Source organism: Biomphalaria glabrata, chromosome 16 (genome assembly GCF_947242115.1).
Source record: "Biomphalaria glabrata chromosome 16, xgBioGlab47.1, whole genome shotgun sequence".
In the NCBI taxonomy this organism is placed as follows: domain Eukaryota; kingdom Metazoa; phylum Mollusca; class Gastropoda; family Planorbidae; genus Biomphalaria; species Biomphalaria glabrata.
Genome location: NC_074726.1, coordinates 29,200,036 through 29,221,989, shown reverse-complemented (window position 1 = coordinate 29,221,989; position 21,954 = coordinate 29,200,036). Strand labels below are relative to the sequence as shown.

The following is a 21,954-nucleotide window of genomic DNA, read 5'->3' as shown; positions in this document are numbered from 1 at the left end:
AGCCAACATAGTAACCACTCTGCTAGTGAAGTAATGAACATGAAAAAATTGTATAGTTATCTATTGTTTCTATAGTCTCGACCTATTTTTCAGGTTTGTGTTTCTGACCATCTATAAAACAGACTAATTCAAGATATACTACCACTTCAGCTAGTACAAAATTCATTCCCTTGTTTGAGATACCAAACAAAATAATTAATTAAAAATACTCAATTAAATAATTGGTTAATTTTTTATTTTATTGATACTTCTGTTGTCAGATAAAAGAAATAATTGTGCAAAATTTCAGCTTGATCGAAGATTGGGTGTGGTAGAAATAACCGTGTACAAACCTTTTACCAGACAGACAGACAGAAAAGATATAAGCTATGTAACAACAACCAATGTGTGTCCATCATTTCTCTTTATTAATCCAATCAACAATATCATGACAGTCAAATCAGTGTTGATAACAATAAAACTACATTTTGATACAAAATGTATTGGGACTATATTAGACATAAGACAAGACAAAACTATGGAGCTTAATCAATCTATACTATAGTTTTTATGAATTAATAACACAAAAAATATATACATTTAGTTCTATAGGTGTTCTTTATAAAAAAAAGTCAATGCTTAAAAAACTATGGAACCTACAACTATACTATGGTTTGTATGAATTAATAACAACACTAAGAATATATATACTAGTCCTATAAGTGTTCTTTATAAAAAGTCAATGCTTAAACATAAGACAGGTCTAAGCATTCATAGCCATTAGTTTTTTAGAGTTTTCCATCATGACCAGGAAATGAATGAGAAAATGGATGTGCTTGTCGAGGTCTTTGACAGGAACCATTGCTTGAACATTTTAACACACACACAACTACAGGATTAAAAGAAATTTTATTTTGAACTCCACAACCTGTTATTGTGCTATTCCTTTGTTTAGGGCCCCCCCCCCTTCTATTTCAAGGTTTGTTTCCTAGTCCACAGACAGGCTATTGCTTGTTTCCTATTCTACAGACAGGCTATTGCTTGTTTCCTGTAGTCATATTTGTTTCCTAGTCTACAAACAGACTATTGTTTAGAGCCTCCTTCTGTTTAAAGGTTTCCTAGTCTACAGACAGACTCTTGCTTGTTTCCTGTAGTCACATTCAAGGTTTGTTTCCTAGTCTAGAGACAGGCTATTGCTTGTTTCCTATTCTACAGACAGGCTATTGCTTGTTTCCTATTCTACAGACAGGCTATTGCTTGTTTCCTATTCTACAGACAGGCTATTGCTTGTTTCCTGTAGTCACATTTGTTTCCTAGTCTACAGACAGGCTATTGCTTGTTTCCTATTCTACAGACAGGCTATTGCTTGTTTCCTATTCTACAGACAGGCTATTGCTTGTTTCCTGTAGTCACATTCAAGTTTTGTTGGTTAGGCAAAGGCTTGGGCAGCAGCAAAAAAAAATTCCTTCAGAAGTAAAAAAAAAAACCATTACATTCTAGCTCAGACCTTCGGCAGGATGACGGGGGATGGAATGCAAGCAGGGTTTGAACTCGGGACATTAGACAATAATTCAGGGCACATACCACATTACCAAGTAGTCATCCATATGAAGATGAACAATTATTTACACAAAGAAGTTTTTAAAAAATGTGTATTTCTCTGTCCACATTAGAGTCTAGTTATTTAAAAACAACAACATTTGCATGCAAGTCAATAATACAACATTTTGGAGTTGACATGAAGTCAAATAGCTGATTTCATACAGCTCTTCAGTGTATCATGCTTCGATATGTTTCATCTCCGGACTTTGACGGAATATCATTCACAAACGTGATGTACCGGTAATCAAAAAATACCATCAACATTCTGATAACATTTCACCCGTCAGGAATCACTTGAGGAATTAACAACAGGAATTAATGTATTATACAAAATGTATATCACAGTTATTAGACAATATGACAATAAAAAAAAACAACATTGATTAGTCAAATAAATGTAGTGTGGAAAAGGGGGGGGGGTGAGCTTAGAACAACAAAGAAAAGAGAAAAAAAAAGGGACTTGCCAGAATTTAAATAAATAAAAATAAAATGTCATTGTTGTCTCAAATATAAAAATAGATATACAGTTTGTATTACTGCATTTTTTAATTTAAAAAATATCAATCTTATAAAAATGTTTTTACAAGTCAAAATAAAAAAAAAAAAAGTTCCTTTTACTGATACTGAACAGTTGTCAGGGCTGGCATGCTGGCACCAATATTACCAATGTAGTAATCAGGGCTAGCTCACATTTTAGCACAGATGTTGCAGACTTTGTCAGAACTAGCTAAGAGATGATGGCTCCATATAAGTTCTAGCACGGCAACTTATTTTTAACATATTACACAGTGTAAGACAACATTTTGAATAAAAGAAAAAAAGTTTCCTAATGTTTCATACGAACTGAATAACAGAATTTAGAGAAACATAGTTGTCTAGAGTTGACAATCCAAGTTTGCTTTTCATTTTTAACTGATCCCTACCATATTAATAGCAAAAAGGTTATACAATGTGTAACAGTTACTAACTTGGTGTCAGAAGTGAAATAAAAATACATGATTTATGTGACAACTTCCATCTGACAGTTTTAAGCTTAAATACGCTGGTCATATTAACTATTCTTACCAAAACCTCTATAATACGTAGTAAGCAAGTCTAATTAATTTTGATGTTGAACCACCGGATAGCCAGTCCAGGAAGCAGTGCTATAACGGCTATTCCCATCATCTTAAACAAGGTCCACAAAGTAAAAATTTCATTCATGGAATGGATCTCAGACAGGACGCTTCCAGTCTGGACACACACAAAGTTGTAAGGCATTAAACCTGGCAAGGACAAGAACATGGTCAGGAGCTGATTAGTTCAATTCTTTACATCATTTCCTGTAAAACTATTATATTATTGTCAATTATTATTTCTCCTCCAATAAGCTCACTCTCATGAAAGATACAAACTTGTATAACAAGCTTGTTGAGGTGGGAGGGGTGGTTGATGATAACACAAGTAGATCAATTTATATTAAGAATATTTTCAACTATCTTATTTAGCCTCTCGTGTGGAGTTTTTGATCTCCCATCGAGCGCCTCCCCAGGTGGCGGATAGGGGAATGCTAGATCACACATGTGTGAGAACAAAGATGGTCAGCTTATTACAGAAAACAGCAGGGTCATTGAGAGATGGGCTGAATACTTTGAGGAGATCCTAAATACCACTGAAGATGGAGACAATGGAGAATATGAACTGCCGCATGGGGGACCAGATCCCTTAGTGAACCCTCCAACACTCATTGAAACATCAGAAATAATTAGGACCATGAAGAATCACAAAGCACCAGGAGAGGACCAAATCACAGCAGAACTAATTAAATATGGAGGGAAAGACTTACATTCCCAAATACACAGACTAATATCAAGAATTTGGGAAGAAGAAGTAATACCAACAGAATGGGAAACGGCTCTTATAACCCCAATACACAAAAAAGGATCCAAGTTAAAGTGCTGTAATTACAGAGGAATCTCTCTACTAAATGTGACTTATAAGATACTGTCTAGGCTTATAACTAAGAGACTTGGAAAATATTCAGAAGAAATCTTAGGTGACTACCAATGTGGTTTCAGACCCAACAAATCCACAACCGACCACATCTTCACACTAAGATGTATACTAGAAAAATGCCATGAATACAACATACCAATCCACCAACTCTTTATAGACTATAAAATGGCTTATGACAGTATCAGAAGGAAATACCTATATGACACTCTACAGGATTTTGGAATACCCAACAAGCTGACAAGACTTATACATATGACATTAAACAACTCAAAAAGCAAAGTCATAATACAAGGAGAACACTCACGGGAATTTAGGATTAAACGAGGATTAAGACAAGGAGACGCACTTTCCTGCATGCTTTTCAATTTAACACTGGAGAGAGTTATAAGAAATATACACATAAACACTAGGGGAACTATTACTAACTACTTCAGGAGAGAAAACATGGGTCCACAACCAACAGGGACGATATACAGCCAACCTCTACAATACCTTGCTTATGCCGATGACATTGCCTTATTGGGTAAAGAAACCTCTGACATCACTAGAGCCTTCATACAACTAGAAGAAGCATCTCGACCAGCAGGACATGAGGTCAATGACAGTAAAACCAAGTACATCACAATGACAAGAGACAATCAAACAGAGGGACAAAATATCAAAATCAAAGACCACGAATTTGAAAACGTCCAAACTTTCAAATATCTAGGAAGTACTATTAATTTCAAAAATGACCTACTAACAGAAATAAAGGAAAGAATAGCAGCAGGCAACAGGGCATTTTATAGCACCCACCATCTACTTAAGAGCAAAATAATTTCAAGTAAAACCAAGAAAATAATATACAAAACTATAATAAGACCAGCAGCAATGTATGGAAGTGAGACCTGGACACTGACAAAGACATCTGAAAATTTACTTAACACTTGGGAAAGAAAAATCCTTAGGAAAATCTATGGTGCCATACAGGATGAAACAGGGTGGAGGACACGCACTAACCATGAGTTATATCAATTATATGAAGACCCACCAATAGTGAACGAAATAAAAAAGAACAGACTACGTTGGGCAGGTCACCTTGAAAGAATGTCAGACAACAGAGGGGCGAAAATCGTATACAGGCAAAAACCAAAAGGCAGGCGACCCAAAGGCAGACCCCGAATGCGATGGATAGATGACCTGGAAGCAGATCTGAAGCAGCTTGGGGTTAGGGCGTGGAGACGAAAGGCCCAGGAGAGATCTGAATGGAAGGATGTGTTAAAGCAGGCCAGAACCCTCCATGGGCTGTAGCGCCACTGGGATGGATCTTATTTAGCCACTAAGTAAGTCAAAGGGGTGAAAGTTTTGGTCAATAAAGAGTTGACCAGATAGCACTCACATAAAAAACAAAGAGAACCAAAACTCTTGTCTGTGGTCATTTCTATGTTTGTCTCAAACATCAAAGTGTTTGCACAGCAGCGCACCATCTTGTAAGGCATTACAGCGCACCATCTTAAACCACAGGAAAAGTTTGTTACCCCAGACATAGAATTATATAATGGAACATCAATAAGAAAACTTTACAATTTCTTTACCATTATTCTATTTGTCTTTCATTTCTAGGTTATTGTAAATTTTAAAAAATACGGCTGCCATTTCCACATCACTTCTAATTGTTAGGAAGCCAAGATCTTTACCACTCAGCCACCGCACATAAAATATGTTAGTGATAATAGCTGATCACTAAACAGTCTATTTATATATATACATAATGCCACAATGTTGACTCCCACAAGACATTGTATATGAATGTATGCAAACGGGACATGAAGCTCTTCAAACCAACACAAACAACTGTGAGAAAGTGGCACTGGATAGACCCACATGGAGAGCAAGCCTAAAGGAAGGTCCTGGATTGCAGATGGCATACACAACAGAGGTAGAAAGAAGGATGAAAAAGGGACAGCACCTAGTGATTACAGATTCCCAACCTGTGACCACAGCTGTGTATCAATGAGTCACACCAGGAGGGAAATGATCATCCGTTATGAAGGATACAAATAAATATATTTCTGTGTGTGTGATAAGAAGTGAAACTCATGAGGCAAGTCAAACAGACAAACTGATATATTGCATTCACAAGAAAGTGGAAAGATGCCCCAGTCTTACGTTTGCAACAAAGTGGAAAGATGGCCCAGTCTTACATTTGCAACAAAGTGGAAAGATGGCCCAGTCTTACATTTGCAACAAAGTGGAAAGATGGCCCAGTCTTACATTTGCAACAAAGTGGAAAGATGGCCATGTCTTGCATTTGCAACAAAGTGGAAAGATGGCCCAGTCTTACATTTGCAACAAAGTGGAAAGATGGCACAGTCTTACATTTGCAACAAAGTGGAAAGATGGCCCAGTCTTACATTTGCAACAAAAGTGGAAAGATGGCCTAGTCTTACATTTGCAACAAAGTGGAAAGATGGCCCAGTCTTAGGTAATTTAGTTTGCTAAATTTCACTAAGTCCGTCTGTGATAGTCTATAATTGAAATCGCTCACAGCAAAGGTTTATCTCATATATAGATCTATGCTGCTTTTTACCAAAGAACTTTACAATAAGTTTCTTTGCTTTTTTAAAACAGCAACAATAAATGTGTGTCTATTTTTATATCATCTCATCACACTGAGAATAAGCTTCACTTACCTATAAAAACAGAGGTGAAAAACAGATGTATTGGAATACCGACAATGGGAGAGCTAATGTTGATGAACCAGTTGGGACTCATGGGAAACAGACGGATGAACAGGAGGAAGAAAAACAAACTGTCTCGGTTTCTCTGGACCTGCAAAGCAGACAAACAGAATAGCATAGGCCTATGTATCAAATAACTAAGTCAGTGCTGTAAGCCTGTATACAATAAGTAAAGTAAAGTAAAGTTCCCCTCTCACACCTTGTGGTCTATAGGGCAGATGATGTAAAGGTCATCTGTTTCTGTGGCCTACAGTTAACGAGGATGTCATGTGGCCAGCACAACGACCAACCGCCTTTACTTTTTCCCCAACTAATGTCAGGTACCCATTAGAGCTGGGTGGACTCAGAGGCGCCCAAGGATCCCGAAATAAAAATCCCAGTCTTTACCAGGATTCGAACCCGGGACCCCCGGTTCAGAAGCCAAGCGCTTTAATTTCAGGATATTTATGGCTGCCTGGGCATATGACAATAGTTGTGGAAAAGTAGAGGGCATTGGGTTGTTGTGATGGCCACGTGACACCCTGATTAACCATGGGCCACGTGACACCCTAATTAACCATTGGCCACATGACACCCTATTTAACCATGGGCCACATGACACCCTAATTAACCATGGGCCATGTGACACGCTCATTAACCATGGGCCACAGAAAAAGATGAATGAATTTTACATCAACTGCCTCATAGATCCCAACATCTAAGATGGGAAGTTTAATTTTTATTTTTTTTAAATGAAATCAGTACACGAGCCTAAAAGGCTAAGCTAGTGCAAATAGGAAGTTTCAATATTTGCAATAGATTAACTCTTCTCTCCTAATTAATGATACCAACACTGATTTGACACCATTAAATTAAATTAATTTTTGGTTTTATAAACTTCAATTTGTGTTAAATAAAAAGAGCTTGCATTCTTCTATATTCTAGAACAAAAGTAACATTTTCTGATTACAAACAAAAATGTTATTGAAGTTTAATCATAACAGGGTAGAATGCACAAATGTGAAAAATGAACAATTCTGTCAGAACATGGAAAACAATTATGGAGATAAAGAGTTAATGTAAATATTCTCAAACAAATCTTTGAATACCATCCAGGTTTTATCTGTTATGGGAATATTTGCAATTTATTCTCCATGTTTCAAAATGTTCTGGATAAAAGGGCTGTTTAATCAGGAAAACTTCTATTTCAATCTTATCTACTGATCAAACAAGATTTAAAAAAAAAGGAACTTTCTTAAATATCTCAGTAAATAAAAAAAACTATGTACAATACTACAATTAAATAAAAATTATGGTCAATCAATATCTTTAAAAATTATATTTTGATGGAAAAGTTACATGTATGGTAGAGTGCCTGTGTGCCAAGTTCGGACGTTTAATTGGGACACTTATTTCAGCTTCAATGAAACGTTTCTATCCTTTAGCTAACTGGAAATCTGGAGTTAGTAAATGTCACCTTCCAAGGGAAGTAGTAGAAAAAAAACATATTCCCTCTTACAGATGAATGTCTATATTTTATTGGTTTTGTTGTACAGCATAGGCATAGTAAAATTCCCACTACAGACCTTGCGATCTATAGGGCAGATGATGTAAAGGTCATCTGTTTCTTTGGCCAACGGTGACCTGAAAATCCAGAAACTCAAATTCCCAGTCTTTACCAGGATTTTTAAACCCTGGGCCTCAGGTTCAGAAGCCAAGCACTTAAACACTCAGCCACTGCTCCCCCTGTATAGTATATATTTCATACTATAACACAGCGGTTCTCAACCTTTTAAGCTCGGCGACCCCTTTTTACAATATCCCACTCTGCCTCGACCCCCCCCCATACACACACATACAGCAATAGAAGAATAGACAATAACAATCCTTATTTTTGATGGTCTTTGATGGTCTTAGGCGACCCCTGGCAAATCGTCAATTGGCCCCCAAGGGGGTCGCGACCCACAGGTTGAGAACCCCTGCTATAACATGTTCAGTGCATTCTTATCTATTGTGGAGGGGAAAGGGGGGTATCCTGGAGGTTTCCATCAAATCTCAATTTTAAATACCTGCTTTACCTCGAGATCTGATGTTTGACTTCTGTTTAGGATATCTGACTCTCCAAAATACAGTGAAGTCTTTTTTTTTTCTCTTTGAATTCTCAAGACAAGCAAAGTTATATAAACTTCTATTCTAATCTTGTAACCTTTTATTCTGTCGTGCAAAAACAGAATGTTTTTATTTTGTAAATGTTCTCTTGGCTTGCTTCTTACCTTCTGTTGAAACATGTGCACTTTGTCCCTGAAGTATCTCATGACAAAAGGTTTGGCAAAGTTCCCAGACAAGAGGAAACAGAACGTGGCTCCGATAGCAGTCAAGGTTGAGGCCAGGACGAAGCCAAGGTAAGGGCCGAACAAAACTCCAGCCAAAAGATTCTGGGGATTCAAAAGACCATGATCACAAATTCTAAGAATAGAAAAGTGTCTGAGTGTTTCCTAGGTGATGAAGAAAGAGAGCATTAATTGTGAGTCTTGTAGAATGATGCAAGAAAAGTGGCTCTTTCATAATCTATGTTAAGAACGAGAGACAACCCAAGGATGCCAGAGTGTATAAACATGTTTTTGTAGTTAGTAAGATTTTGTTTAAAAATACCATTTTATATTATTCCTAAAGTCTACTACAGTTATTTCATTTCAAGTTGAATGTGTCTATATTATTACTAGTTGTTTCCTAGCAATCTGGTGCTATGAGTCAACGAATTATTGGACAGACGCTGATTGGCTTTCCAAGGATGAAAGTCAACCTGTTTTTATACTAGGAAAAAATTATCGACCAGGTACTGTGGTCAACTCGTAAGTAAAATGTCATTGTAACTCTTTGAATCCATAATGATGCTCCCATCGATGATTTTACCCAGCTATAAAAGCTTTGATCAACGCTGGCAACACCAGTGTTTTAAAATTTACTATTTTTTTGCTTAAAACTTATCTTGAATAGTTTCCCTTTGCTAAACATCCAGAATTTCTATCAATGTATTTTTACAGTGAAAGATGTTTTGAAAGAGTGGGGTCCTAAAAAGGCTTCATTTTCTTTAATTTTATATTCTGGATGATAGTGATGGACTATTGCGACGAATGATAATGAGCTCAGAACATTCATTTATTTGTTTTAAATGGCTTTCATATAAAGGTATGTGGAACTATGAATAAATATTGTAAATAATGTTTTTTTTCGTAATATATTTCCTGGATCTAATATAGACTCAGATCTGTTGACTTGTCCACGTGGTCAGTTTTCCAATAGTAGTGACATGGATTATTAGCTCCAAATTTCCATTTCATTTGTTTTAGCTGTGTTTTCTCTAAGCTTTGTGACAATATGGATAAATATGACCAAAAAATATATTTTCTATATGGATCAAAATTTTTTTTTAGGATCAGGTCTAGATTTAGATCCTGAAAGCTTTTTCGCAGTCTGTAAGTTTTTATTGTTAAATTTCAAACATTGATATAAAAATATTTGTTTGTTTTATAAAAAATGCTTTGCGCTATATAAAAAGGGCATGCATTTCTTTTTAATTCTATAATATATCTATCATTATCTAATAAAAAACAAATAAGTTTAAAAGTTTAATCAAAGCATTCTTTTTCACACCAAAAGGGAAAAAAAAACATTAATTCCGTCCATTTGTGGAACATAATTCGAGAGTCAAGGAGTGATTAAGCTGTTACTGTACGAGTGTCTTTAATAAGACCTGCTTGATTGAAAATAGTATGTTGTAGACCTTAGAATAACCTTAGAATAGTGAAGTTAACTGACTAACCTTACAATAGTGAAGTTAACTGACTAGCCTTAGAATAGTGAAGTTAACTGATGTGATTTATATTTCATGTATTGGTGAAGCATTTTAATTTTAATATAGCACTGGTATTCAATAGTAAAGATTTTAAAAAATAGGACCTTGAAATACAGTTTCATTATCATGAGAATTGGCTTGACAATAACTGATTGCAGGAGTCCCTCTCCGACTCTCCTACATAGTCTGTTATTATAACCTAAGAAGCACTGGCTCGAAAATTTTATCATAACAGCCTAAACTCTGGTCAACACATCTTACCGTAAAAACTAAAACTCTGAACACAAAAACTTACCATAACAACAAAAACTGGCCAGAATATCTTACCGTAAAAACTAAAATGATGACCAGAACAGCTTACCATAAAAACTGATCCAGGAATAGCAAAAGTCTGCTTGTAGATGTAGCCGAAACAGTAGACAAAGAGAAGATAATTCAAATGTTTACTTTTCATTTTCTTAAGAAAAGTTCCCATTTCGGAGACATCATCAACACTGGTGGGGAATTTCAGCTCAAACCTGGCATATGCAAAAAAACAAAAACAAATAATGACCTAATTGAATAATTTTAAAATGTGATTAACTCAGTGATAGCACCCTGTTCACTACTTTTAGATAACTGAGGGGTGAGTGACATTAACAGCTTGGTTGAAAGACAAGACAACCACTTGACAACCAATGAATTTAAAACTAAGATGTTGCTTTGAGCTGAAAGATTTACAGAGTGAACAAAAAGCAGCACTGAGAGCTTCTCCCAGATCTCTCACCCATAGCATGCTAACATTTAAGATTGGACCCAATCAGACCAACATGCTATACAAGTTAGAAAGACACAAATGCAAAAGCAATAATTATTGTTTAGTGGAACTTATAAATGTGAAAAGAAAAACTTCCAGAAAGAATGACTGCTGTTGAAACTAAGCTATCAAATGTTTTCAATGACCTGGCAGACTAACTTTACATTGATGTGAACTAAATTAAGAAAAATCTGTGGCCAAGTGGCATTAACTGCTTGGATATCTAACCAAGGAGTAAAGTAAAAAATAAAAGTTAAGTACCCTTTTCAGACCTTGGCCTAAGCTCATCTGCCCTAATCACCGATGGCTAGTGGAGGTCATGTGACCTGAACAACAACCAACTGCCTTTACCCTACCCAACTAATGTCACGTACCCATCAAAGTTGGATAGACCTAGGAGCAGCCTAAAACCCCCAAATTAAAAAAAAAACAGTCTTCACAGAGATTTCAACCCAAGATCTGTGCTTTATCACACAGCCACCAAGGCATGTGTCAAAATCCTGACGAGTTGAAAGACGTGATGATTAGAGGTGAGCTAAAGGCAGCATGAAAACCTGCTCCCTCACATGTCCATTATTTGCCTATTTTGTTTCTTTAGATCGAAGCACTTCTCCCAGAGATGTTTCCCTTCTTTCCTACCACCCCCAAGTATCCAAAAAGTATAGGCCATTCCTAGACACAGATTTTCATATAATAACAAAGTCATCATAATTATATTCACCTAATTTATGTAGAAGTTGCAAAATGCTATTAATTTAATAGTATGCCTAGAATAGTATCCATAAAACAGTTGTTTAATAAAGTATAAAGGTGACGGCATCGTCATTACATGAATTTTTTTCCTCCGCATGCAACATTCAGTTTAGGAAAGACACTGTATAGGACTACTGTCTGGACAGGTAGAGGGGTGGGAAAAGTGTATAGGATGCCTGATCATGTCATATGCACTCTGGACTGTCATTTGATGTTATTGATGGTCCCTGGTTCAAATACTGCCTGCCTCCTGGAGGTTAGGTTGGAAACTGTGCAGTAACACTTATCAACATGATTAAGTAAAAAAAAAGTAAAGTTCTCCTTTCAAACGTAGTGATATATGGTAGATGATGTAAAGGTCATCTGTTTCTATGGCCCACGGTTAACGAGGGTGTCATTATGCCTGCACAACGACCAACCGCCTTTACTTTTACCCAACTAATGTCAAGTACCCTTTAAATCTGGGTGGACTGAAGATCCTGAAAGTAAAAATCCTAGTGTTCACTAGGATTCAAACCCAGGAACCCTGGTTCAGAAGCCAAGCACTTTACCACTCAGCCACTGTGCCTCCTACATGATTAAGGTGGATAAAATGTTATTAATTACAAACGTTACTTGACATACTTCTCTCCGTCCTCTTCATATGTAATGCCTTTGGCCAAGAGATAGAGTGTTAATGTTGCAGCACAGAAGATGACTGGAATCCATAGTATAGAATAGATGCTTCCTCCAGTTACCCCAGCCCTACTAGGAGCTCTTCTAGGCATGTCACAAATGTATCAGGACCAATGACAATACAACAGTCATGATTACAATCTGATAATTAAACAAAAATAATAAATAATTTTTAACAATACATATCATTTTTTTAAATATGCTAGAAATATATATATATATATATATATATATATATATATGTATATATGGTAATAGTTCAGATACGCAGATACCTTTGCCGACCACCATGTTGTTTGTTAAGCATATTTATCTCCCTTACCTATATTGAACTTTCTATAACTTTTTTTAAAGAGAGTTTTTGTTCTTATGCTGTCAACTTATGATTTTTTAAGTGTATTTACTGAAATGAAGGTCTAAATAAAATGTTATTAATAAATTGATGAACTTGTTGTTTCTTCTTTTTTTCTACTTATGAAATTATTAATTAAAAAATATATGTTAACAATTTGATCTATAATTAATATAAAACAAATATGCATGAATTAAATGAAATGAAACATGCATCTAGATATACATGTTATGTTTAATTATTATTATTTTTTGAACAAAATTATGCATTATGACTTAGTGATCTTTTGAGAGCAATGACAATAAATGATATAGATCTAGTACGGGAAACTTACTACTATAAGAAATAATACTTTTATGTTTATCTGTTGATGATTAAGACTACAGTTAGATCTATACATTTCTAACGAATTTTAAGCGCTCTCTATTTTCGTAAAATCACACCACGAAGAGAAAGAATTTTATGAAGCTGACACATATCAGTGTCCCTTTCTCTTTCGCCGTGAGGTCTTCTGAGTGGAGTCTACTGTCTACCAGAGATTGTTTGGCGTGTGTTTTATGATCAGATAGGACTAATGTCGGTGTTTATAACTCTTACCACTACATCTGGCTCCACCTCTCTTGGAGGCACTGGCGGATCCAGGGGGGGGGGGGGGCGGTAGGGGCGATCGCCCCCCCCCCCCACTCGGCCGATCCCCCCCCCCCCCGAAGGGGGGGCGGACGAATTTTAGTATAGAATTCACACAATTTGTATACGAATTTATTACTTATGTTAGTAATATATACTAATTATTTATATTTCAACCTATTTTTAGATTATTTTGCCCCCCCCCCCTCTCTAGTATGTTGGCCGATTTGGTGAGGTCGGGAGGGGGCGATGGTATCAATCCCGCCCCCTTACCCATACACTTTCGAGTGGGGGGGGCGGTCCAATTTATTTGTAGAAATCACAGCTTGCTAACAGAAACAATTAAATATATATATGGTTAAAACTTGTTATTAATATTTTAACCGATCTTTATATTATGTCGTTCCCTGTTTGCCGATTGGGGAGGGGGGCGAATACCTCTACTGCCTAAACCCTTTGAGTGTGGGGGGGGGGCGGTCCTACTTTTATGGAGAAATCATAGTTTGTGTACAAAATTAATTCAATTAATATATAAATTTTATATTATGTCAATCCCCTTCTGGTATCTTGGCCGATTCGGTGGAGTTGGGGGGAGAGTGATTGCATGTACTGCCCTCCCACTCTAGCCCTCTGAGTGGGGGGGGGGCGGTCCTATTTTTATGGAGAATCATAGTTTGTGAACAAAATTAGTTGAGTCGCCCCACCCCTATTCTTTAATGCCAAGTGCAATCTTTAGCAGAAATTATTAAAGGAGCGAGGATTAATCGTTTTCACTCTACCGCCCCTCTCATTTCCAGACATAGTTTATGTAATTTCACATGAATTTATCATAATTATTTTAAGAAAGTTAGAATTCAAACGAAATTTTTAGTATAGGCCTAAGAGTCATGATTGAGAAGTTCTAAACCCAAATAATTCTAAACATAGTCGCCTTTTCCCAACCTTTACTCAATTCTGAAATTTTTCTAGTTAAATAAATTTGGGACTATAACTCACAATTTATACTTCAATTTTATTAAATATTATTTATCGAATAATTCTTTTTTCGGCGGCGATCCTCAAAGCCAAATCTAAATATGTGGGGTATCTTATCTTCTCAAGGAACAAATCGGTTTTATTTGCAATGTATTAAGGGCCTATAAATTCATATTAGAATATTTTTCAAGTACAACATTATTCGAAAGGTCCTTTTTTAATAGTATGAAAAATGAGCTTTAGGTCAGAAGAATGCGTTTCTTCTATGAAGTATGCAAGAAAAGGATTTTGGCGTCCGAACCCACTGAATAATGAGCTGTAGTTGTCAGGAGAATGCGTTTCTGCAGTGAAGAAAACACTTTTGCCGAACTCCATTGATAAATAATGAGCTGTAGATGTCAGGAGAATGGGTTTCTGCATTGAAGAATGCAAGAAAACGCTTTTGGCGTCGGGGCTTCGCCCCAAATTCTTTTTATGAATAATGAGCTGTATATGTCAGGAGAATGCGTTTCTGCAGTGAAGAAAACACTTTTGCCGAACTCCATTGATAAATAATGAGCTGTAGATGTCAGGAGAATGGGTTTCTGCATTGAAGAATGCAAGAAAACGCTTTTGGCGTCGGGGCTTCGCCCCGAAAAAAGAAATAATGAGCTGTATATGTCAGGAGAATGCGTTTCTGCAGTGAAGAATGCAAGAAAACGCTTTTGGCGTCGGGGCTTCGCCCCGAATTCTTTTTATGAATAATGAGCTGTATATGTCAGGAGAATGCGTTTCTGCAGTGAAGAATGCAAGAAAACGCTTTTGGCGTCGGGGCTTCGCCCCGAATTCTTTTTATGAATAATGAGCTGTATATGTCAGGAGAATGCGTTTCTTCAGTGAAAAAAGCAAGAAAAGGCTTTTGGCGTCTGGTCTTTGCCCCGAAACCCACTATGGAACCTTATAGCGCTGCCTCAGTTGTTTTGTTTTTCGCCGAAGGTTGAGAAATGCTGCGCTTTTTTTTCTCATATACATATATATATATATATATATATGCTGCACGTTTATGCATAGGGTTAGGGTTTACTGGGCGTTAGGGTTAGGGTTTGGAAAAAAATCGCCCCCCCCCCACTCCAAAGTTCTGGATCCGCTAGTGCTTGGAGGGAGGATAGGTCGAGTGTAACTAGATCACGAACGTCTTTGTTAAACGTTACGTAGCACCTGTTAAACTATCATGTTTCACAATCTGAAATTTACTTTGCGTAGAGTGGGGAACAAAAGCCAATGTATAAAGAAACAGATAAGAAGCATATACACTACTATTTAGATAATTTATGCATCTTTACTTTCGGAGTTCATTAAAAAAAAAACTCCTCACCTATTACACTAAATTTGTTTAAGATGTGTAGTTGCGGGGGGGGGGGGGGGGGGGGGTTAGCGACTCCACCTACCAACCCTTCTCTTCACATGGATCCACTAGCGCCCATGTATTACATTCCGTTACGGAGTCCAAAGCAAGTTTTCTCTCCCGCCGTACCGTACAGGTGGCGATTTTCTCCGTTTATTCTTACGTACCTTTAAACCCTCGCTGCGCCGGCCGTCACACGCGATCTTTGTCTTTACGGCAGAACTAGGTGTGATGTAACATCACCTTCCCCTGCTCAGAGCTTTGCCGGCGCCGTGGTCATATTAGGTCATCTACTGCTAGGATCGGGAGAAGGGCAAGGTACGGTGTTTTACTTGGTCAAAATTTATCCTTCTTCGCTTTCTTTGCCGGTTCGTTTCACCGACATGCAGTTCAACTGAGGTCTAGTCGGATGAGACTAAGACTGAAACGTGACGCAACATAACGATGTCACGATCAAAACTCTCTTGGTTGTATCCTATAATGTCGGCCAGCTTCTACAGATAGTTATGTACGACAAAAACTCCCGTGGTTGGATCATATCGTGTTGGCCGGCAGTCTATAAGTAGTTACATCAAGAAGTAGTTACGTATGACAAATACACTCTGATTGTCATAGAGTCTAGTCCCCCTCCCCTATTTGGTCCACAGAAGTAGTGGCATAGTATTTTTATCTTGAAGCTCTTTCATCTCATTAAAGAGATTTGATAAAGCCTTTGATTTTCATCGCCCCATCCCTATTTGGAGCCATCACAAGGTTACTAACTGTGATGCCATTGTAACATTTCCCGAATTTGTTCCACTCTTCAGTCCTATCATTACTTTCTCTACCTTGTTGTAGATATTGCTTGTTCTTATATTGTGCATTGTTTTTCATTCAATATGATTATAAGTTACCGTACTTAATAAGAGAAGGATAAAGAACTTGTACTTATAGCTACCATATTTTTTTTTTAACAGCAGCATATGGAGCTGATGAAAAAAGATACAACATGGGCCACAACTGCAGAAATGCTTGCAGCTGCTACACTACTGCAAAGAGACATCTATACATTCTCACCAAACCACAACAAAACAAAATACTCATGGCTATTATTAAAACCTTTATTTCATGATGCAAACACATACATACTATCTCACACAGACAACCATATATGCTGCAACATAACACTATTGCATACAAATGGTAATCACTTTGATGTGGTTGTACCACAAGAGGCCACATGTAACTGTTTTTTGCCAAATCCACTGCTTGGAGTATGATGCTTTAGCCTAAATTTTTAAGTGTTGATTAATATTTCATCTTACAATCTATTCAGATTAGATCTATTTGGCTATTTGATTTTTTTCTTGCATGCTTTTAATATCTTAAATAACATTTAATGTCTATTATTTTCATGTATTTAAAGTCAGGGTACCAGTATCTATTTATTTAATTACTTTTATTTTGCCAATAAGATATTTTGTTAGGCTTAGAGTTATTTTTTTATTTTTCTATTAATTTTTTTGTCTGTTGTATTACTTTAACTACATGATTTTAATTTCGATTTTTAGTTATTTTTCAAAGTACAAAAGATTGTTTGCAGTTTAAATGAATTTTAATATTAGATCTAATAGCTGCTAGAAAGAAAGACAAAGCAGCAACAGAAAAAAGTTGGCAAGTAATTCAAGGGAGATAGTCTAGTACTAAGCCTTAAAACCAAAATGGCGTATATCCAATGACAATATATGGTAATAAGAAATAAAAGTTAAAAATATATATTTTAAAAACTATTTATCTCCGAGGAAATCAAATTACATATTTGTAATCTGCATTTTTTTCTGCATATTCTGAAAATATAACAGAAACCTGATTTAGCGTTTCTAGTGTCGTATACTAATACCATATATATATATATATAGTATAGCCTATAAATAAGAATATTCTAGAATCTAGATCTACAATCATTTACCAATCTAGACATCTAGAATCTAAATATTATAAAAATTAAAAATGCCTAAAATCTAAAAGTAATTAAAAATGGTACCAAAATGAAACTATCAGTCCAATACTACTCAGTTAGTAGTACTAGTGTAAGTGTACTATCAGTCACTAGTATCACTATCAATATTCAATCAATATCAATTATCATCATCATCAACATATCAATAATTAATAATTAGATCTATAATATTATATTATAATAATTAATTATTTAATATCATGATCATGATGATCATCACTAACTTGACTTAACTTAGATTGCGGCTTGTGCGATCCTTGATGTAGACTTAGAATTAGACTCTCTAGATTTATTAATTTTCTCTAGTTTAGAATCTGGAGAAGTAATTTCTATAAACTACCAATCTAGATCTATTCTTATTATTCTAGACCTATATTCGAAATCTAAAATACGATGGTACGATTTTCGTAAGGTGGTTGAACTGTACATTTTGAGGTCATGACACCGGAAGAAAAACTGAGTCTACTTAGTGTGCACTCCAGTAAACCAGAGTTCTCACTTCCGAAGTATTATATAATTATAATATCGACAGCAATAATATCATAATCTAGTATGCCTACACATACTATAGTATATCCAGGTCAATATATAAGTCCTATAATATACATACATACACACATACATACATATATATATGTTTTATCACGCTCACATCTGCAATATTTTCAGTTTCAATATCACTGCCTGGTACGGCAATCTGAGCATTAAAAATAGGAATAAACTTAATAGAATCCTCAATATTGCTGGCAAAATCATTGGCAAAAAACAAACCCCATTTGGGCAATTGTTTGAGACAAACATCTATAATAAAGCTAACAAGATCCTCCAAATAAAGAATCACCCTTTGTGTCAGGATTTCGTGATTTTACCATCACAAAAGAGATACAAGACACCGATAGCAAAGACAAACAGACACAAACACTCTTTTGTTCCCCTGGCAATCAAATCATTAAATAAGAACAATCTGGTATAAACTTTGTCACATGTAAATTATGAGTGAGTCTGGTGTGGATTCCAGTCATAATTGATCTTCTTATCTTATCTTATCTTATCTTATATAATACAGACGTTACTTCAATTCTATTGATATAACTATGACTATAAGATAACTATTTTGTTTTTAAATTTGTGATTGCTTTTTTTTTATTGATACGCAAATTTTTCTTCAACTTTTAGTTTTACAAAATTAGTTAAATAAATAGGCCTAGGCCTATATATAATAGCCTTCCATATAGAGATCTAAGTTGGCCGTCTAGGTCCATAAGAAATCGATGTCGTTAGGCTATATATCTTTAGTGTCTACAAATCAAAGTAATGGCCTATATATATTGAATAGCGTAGAAGTGTCTCATTTTTTTCCACTTCAAATTTCAAACATTGCACATAGGCTTACAAGGGGCTTGTGCTCAAATGCGTTTCTTTTTTAGTTCTTTTTTTTTAAAGGATAAAAAATCGTTTGCATGCAGTTTGCAGTTATTCTATAGACAAACATAATGTCCTCACACCATACCAACATGGCTTTAGGAAATATAGATCATGTGAAACACAACTAATAGGACTAATTGATGATTTTTCAAAAGGTTTAGATAATAGTGAACAAATAGATGCTATCTTACTAGATTTTTCTAAGGCTTTTGACAAAGTTCACCACCATAGTTTGCTTAAAAAATTAAAATATTTCGGCATTAATGGTCCACTGCATCAGTGGATTAAAGACTTTCTGATAGGGAGAGAACAAACTGTAATAATAAATGGCTCTAAATCAACACCGATAACAGTAAACTCAGGTGTACCTCAAGGTACAGTCTTGGGTCCACTACTATTTTTAATTTACATAAATGATTTACCAAATTGCATTAGTTCAGGAACAAAAGTCAGATTATTTGCTGACGATTGCATAATATATAGAACAATAAAAACAACACAAGACACAGATATTTTACAAAGAGAATTAGATGAATTACAGAAATGGGAATCAAATTGGAGCATGTCTTTCCACCCAGAAAAATGTCAGTTGTTAAGAGTAACAAAAAAACTAAAACAAATTAATTCCACTTATCTTATTCATGGCAAACCAGTATCACAGACTAAAAACGCAAAATACCTAGGTGTTATAATAAATGAAAAACTATCATGGAATCCACATATTGATGAAACTACAAAAAAATCAAACAAAGCATTAGGATTTATTAAAAGAAATTTCTATAAATCAAATAAGAACATAAAACTAAAATGTTACTTAACCTTGGTTAGGCCAATAATAGAATATGCATCCTCCGTTTGGGACCCCTCAACTCAAGAAAACATTAAGAAACTGGAACAGACACAAAATAGAGCAGTGAGATTCATAACAAACGAATATTCACATTTGACTAGAGTAACACCTTTAGTAAAATCACTAAATTTAGAAAGCCTTCAGGACAGAAGGCTCAAAAGTAAAGTAGCAATCATACATAAAACACTGAACCATAATCTTAAAATACAAAAACAAAATTTAATAAAATACTCTGAAAGACACAAAGATAAAGGCACATTCCTCGTCCCATATGCTAGGACAAATTTGTACAAATACTCCTTCTTCCCTAGTGCTATTAGAGCATGGAATGGGTTGCCTGAGCTAGCCAGGAAAACCAGTGACTTGGCAGAATTTAAGTCATTGGTTAATATGCATGACTAAATGCATGACGCGTAGGACGTAATCATCTTCTTTTTTGAAGTAACGTCTGTATTATATAAGATAAGATAAGAAGATATTTGAGTATTAATCTTGTAAGACAACAAGAACAAAAACATTATCGACAATGTTAATTAAATTAAATTAAAAGTAGAATTATATCTTATCTTATATCCTATAATACAGACTTTACTTCAAAAAAAAAAATCATTACGTCATAAGCATCATGCATCTAGTCATGCATCTAGTCATGCATCTAGTCATGCAAATGACTTAAGTTCTGCCCTTGGTTAACATGCAGTGTAGATCCATAGAACTGTTCGACATGTTTCGGGTGTTCTTTCAGAGTTGAAGGTAATCTACGTTTTAGTCCAAACTTTCCTCAGGACGACAAGGGATGGTAGCTGGCAGGGTTATGAACCCGTGACCACCAAGATGTCCAAACGACAGTCCAGCGCGCAAACCGCACGACCAGGCAGTCGAATCATCTTTCTGAGTATGCCTGTTTTTAGAACTAAAAGTTGGGCACTTTTGTTTTTATATTTGTAAATTTTGGTTCCGTTTAGGTTTATCTTTTCTTAATCTTCTTTGCTTATTAATTCTTATGTCCAGAAGTGTTTCTAAGTTTATGATTATACTAAGGGTCAAGTCAAATGTATGACATACATCTCATGGCTCTATTTTTTTTTTGGTCAGTTATAATGCAGAGTTTTGATGTTTTCTTCAGTTATTGTCACTGACCAAGGTTAAATAAAAAATGTTAGCATAGCATTTTAGTTTTATGTTATGGTTTGATTTGTAAAAAAAAAATTCTTTTAATAAACCCTAATGTTTTCTCAAAAAAAAAAAAAAAAAAAGTCACCAATATGGGGATCCCATGATAACGTTTCATTCATTATAACATTTGCATATTCCGAGTTTTTCGTCTGTGTAACTGGAACACCCATAGCGCACCATAAATTATAAGTAACTATAAATGGTATATATTTGTTTTAGTTTATTTTATGGTCACCATGACAGTAAGGGACACACTCCAATTTAATTCACGTTTCTTTGTTGTTTTAATGTGCTATGTCATTATGCAATAATCTGCCAATTATACTAATATTTTTTTTTAAAAATAATAATTGATTCCATTTCTCTGTCCTGAACCACGTGGTCCACAAAAAAAAAAGATATATAGATATATATAGATAGGCCTATACAGGACGGTCTCAGGCCACTGCAACCTATGTGGCCGCAGTGGGCCCCGCACTTTCATTGGCCCCACGCAAATTCTAGGAGTAAATTAATCAATTAAACCATTTTAACGTATTATTAAAGGGTTCCTGGAATTCTCCTGAAATTGCGAAATATACGAAAAATTCATGAAAATGTCCTGATTTTATTAAAATCTTCAGAAAACTTATGCAAATCTCATTTGAAAAAGTCATTTCGGGGTGTCATTTAATATAGATAACGCCAATCCTACTCGGGATAAAAAAAAAAACGGCATCGTCAGCTTTCATTAATTAATCCCGTCCAAAGGTGGAAAATAATTCCGGAGTAATTCCGGAGTCAAAGAGTTAATAAAAATGTAATAATAAGG

The 21,954-nt window shown here is 35.5% G+C and overlaps 1 protein-coding gene across 2 annotated transcripts; it reads right to left on the bottom strand.

The window, feature by feature from the left end:
• Positions 1-386: 386 nt before the first annotated feature.
• LOC106077289 (transmembrane protein 41A-like) lies at positions 387-18,134 on the bottom strand. Of its 2 annotated transcripts, none has more exons than XM_056014303.1 (6): positions 17,917-18,134; positions 12,305-12,496; positions 10,493-10,649; positions 8,549-8,710; positions 6,249-6,387; positions 387-2,846 (listed from the first exon to the last, which is right to left on the bottom strand). In XM_056014303.1, exons 2-6 carry the CDS (start codon positions 12,445-12,447, stop codon positions 2,677-2,679), a joined length of 771 nt encoding a protein of 256 aa, XP_055870278.1. In that variant the 5' UTR covers positions 12,448-12,496; positions 17,917-18,134; the 3' UTR covers positions 387-2,676. The 2 variants fall into 2 exon arrangements, with proteins under 2 accessions (XP_055870278.1, XP_055870279.1); XM_056014304.1 differs by lacking the exon at positions 17,917-18,134 and adding an exon at positions 17,717-17,821.
• Positions 18,135-21,954: the final 3,820 nt, after the last annotated feature.

What these genes read in the sequence shown, in the direction of transcription:
- LOC106077289 (XM_056014303.1), bottom strand. Translation starts at nt 12,447, where the DNA reads ATGCCTAGAAGAGCTCCTAGTAGGGCTGGGGTAACTGGAGGAAGCATC. An exon ending in TATGAAGAGGACGGAGAGAA is followed by an intron (nt 10,650 to 12,304) that starts GTATGTCAAGTA and finishes TGCATATGCCAG; the next exon opens with GTTTGAGCTGAAATTCCCCA. An exon ending in TGCACATGTTTCAACAGAAG is followed by an intron (nt 6,388 to 8,548) that starts GTAAGAAGCAAG and finishes TCTGCTTTGCAG; the next exon opens with GTCCAGAGAAACCGAGACAG.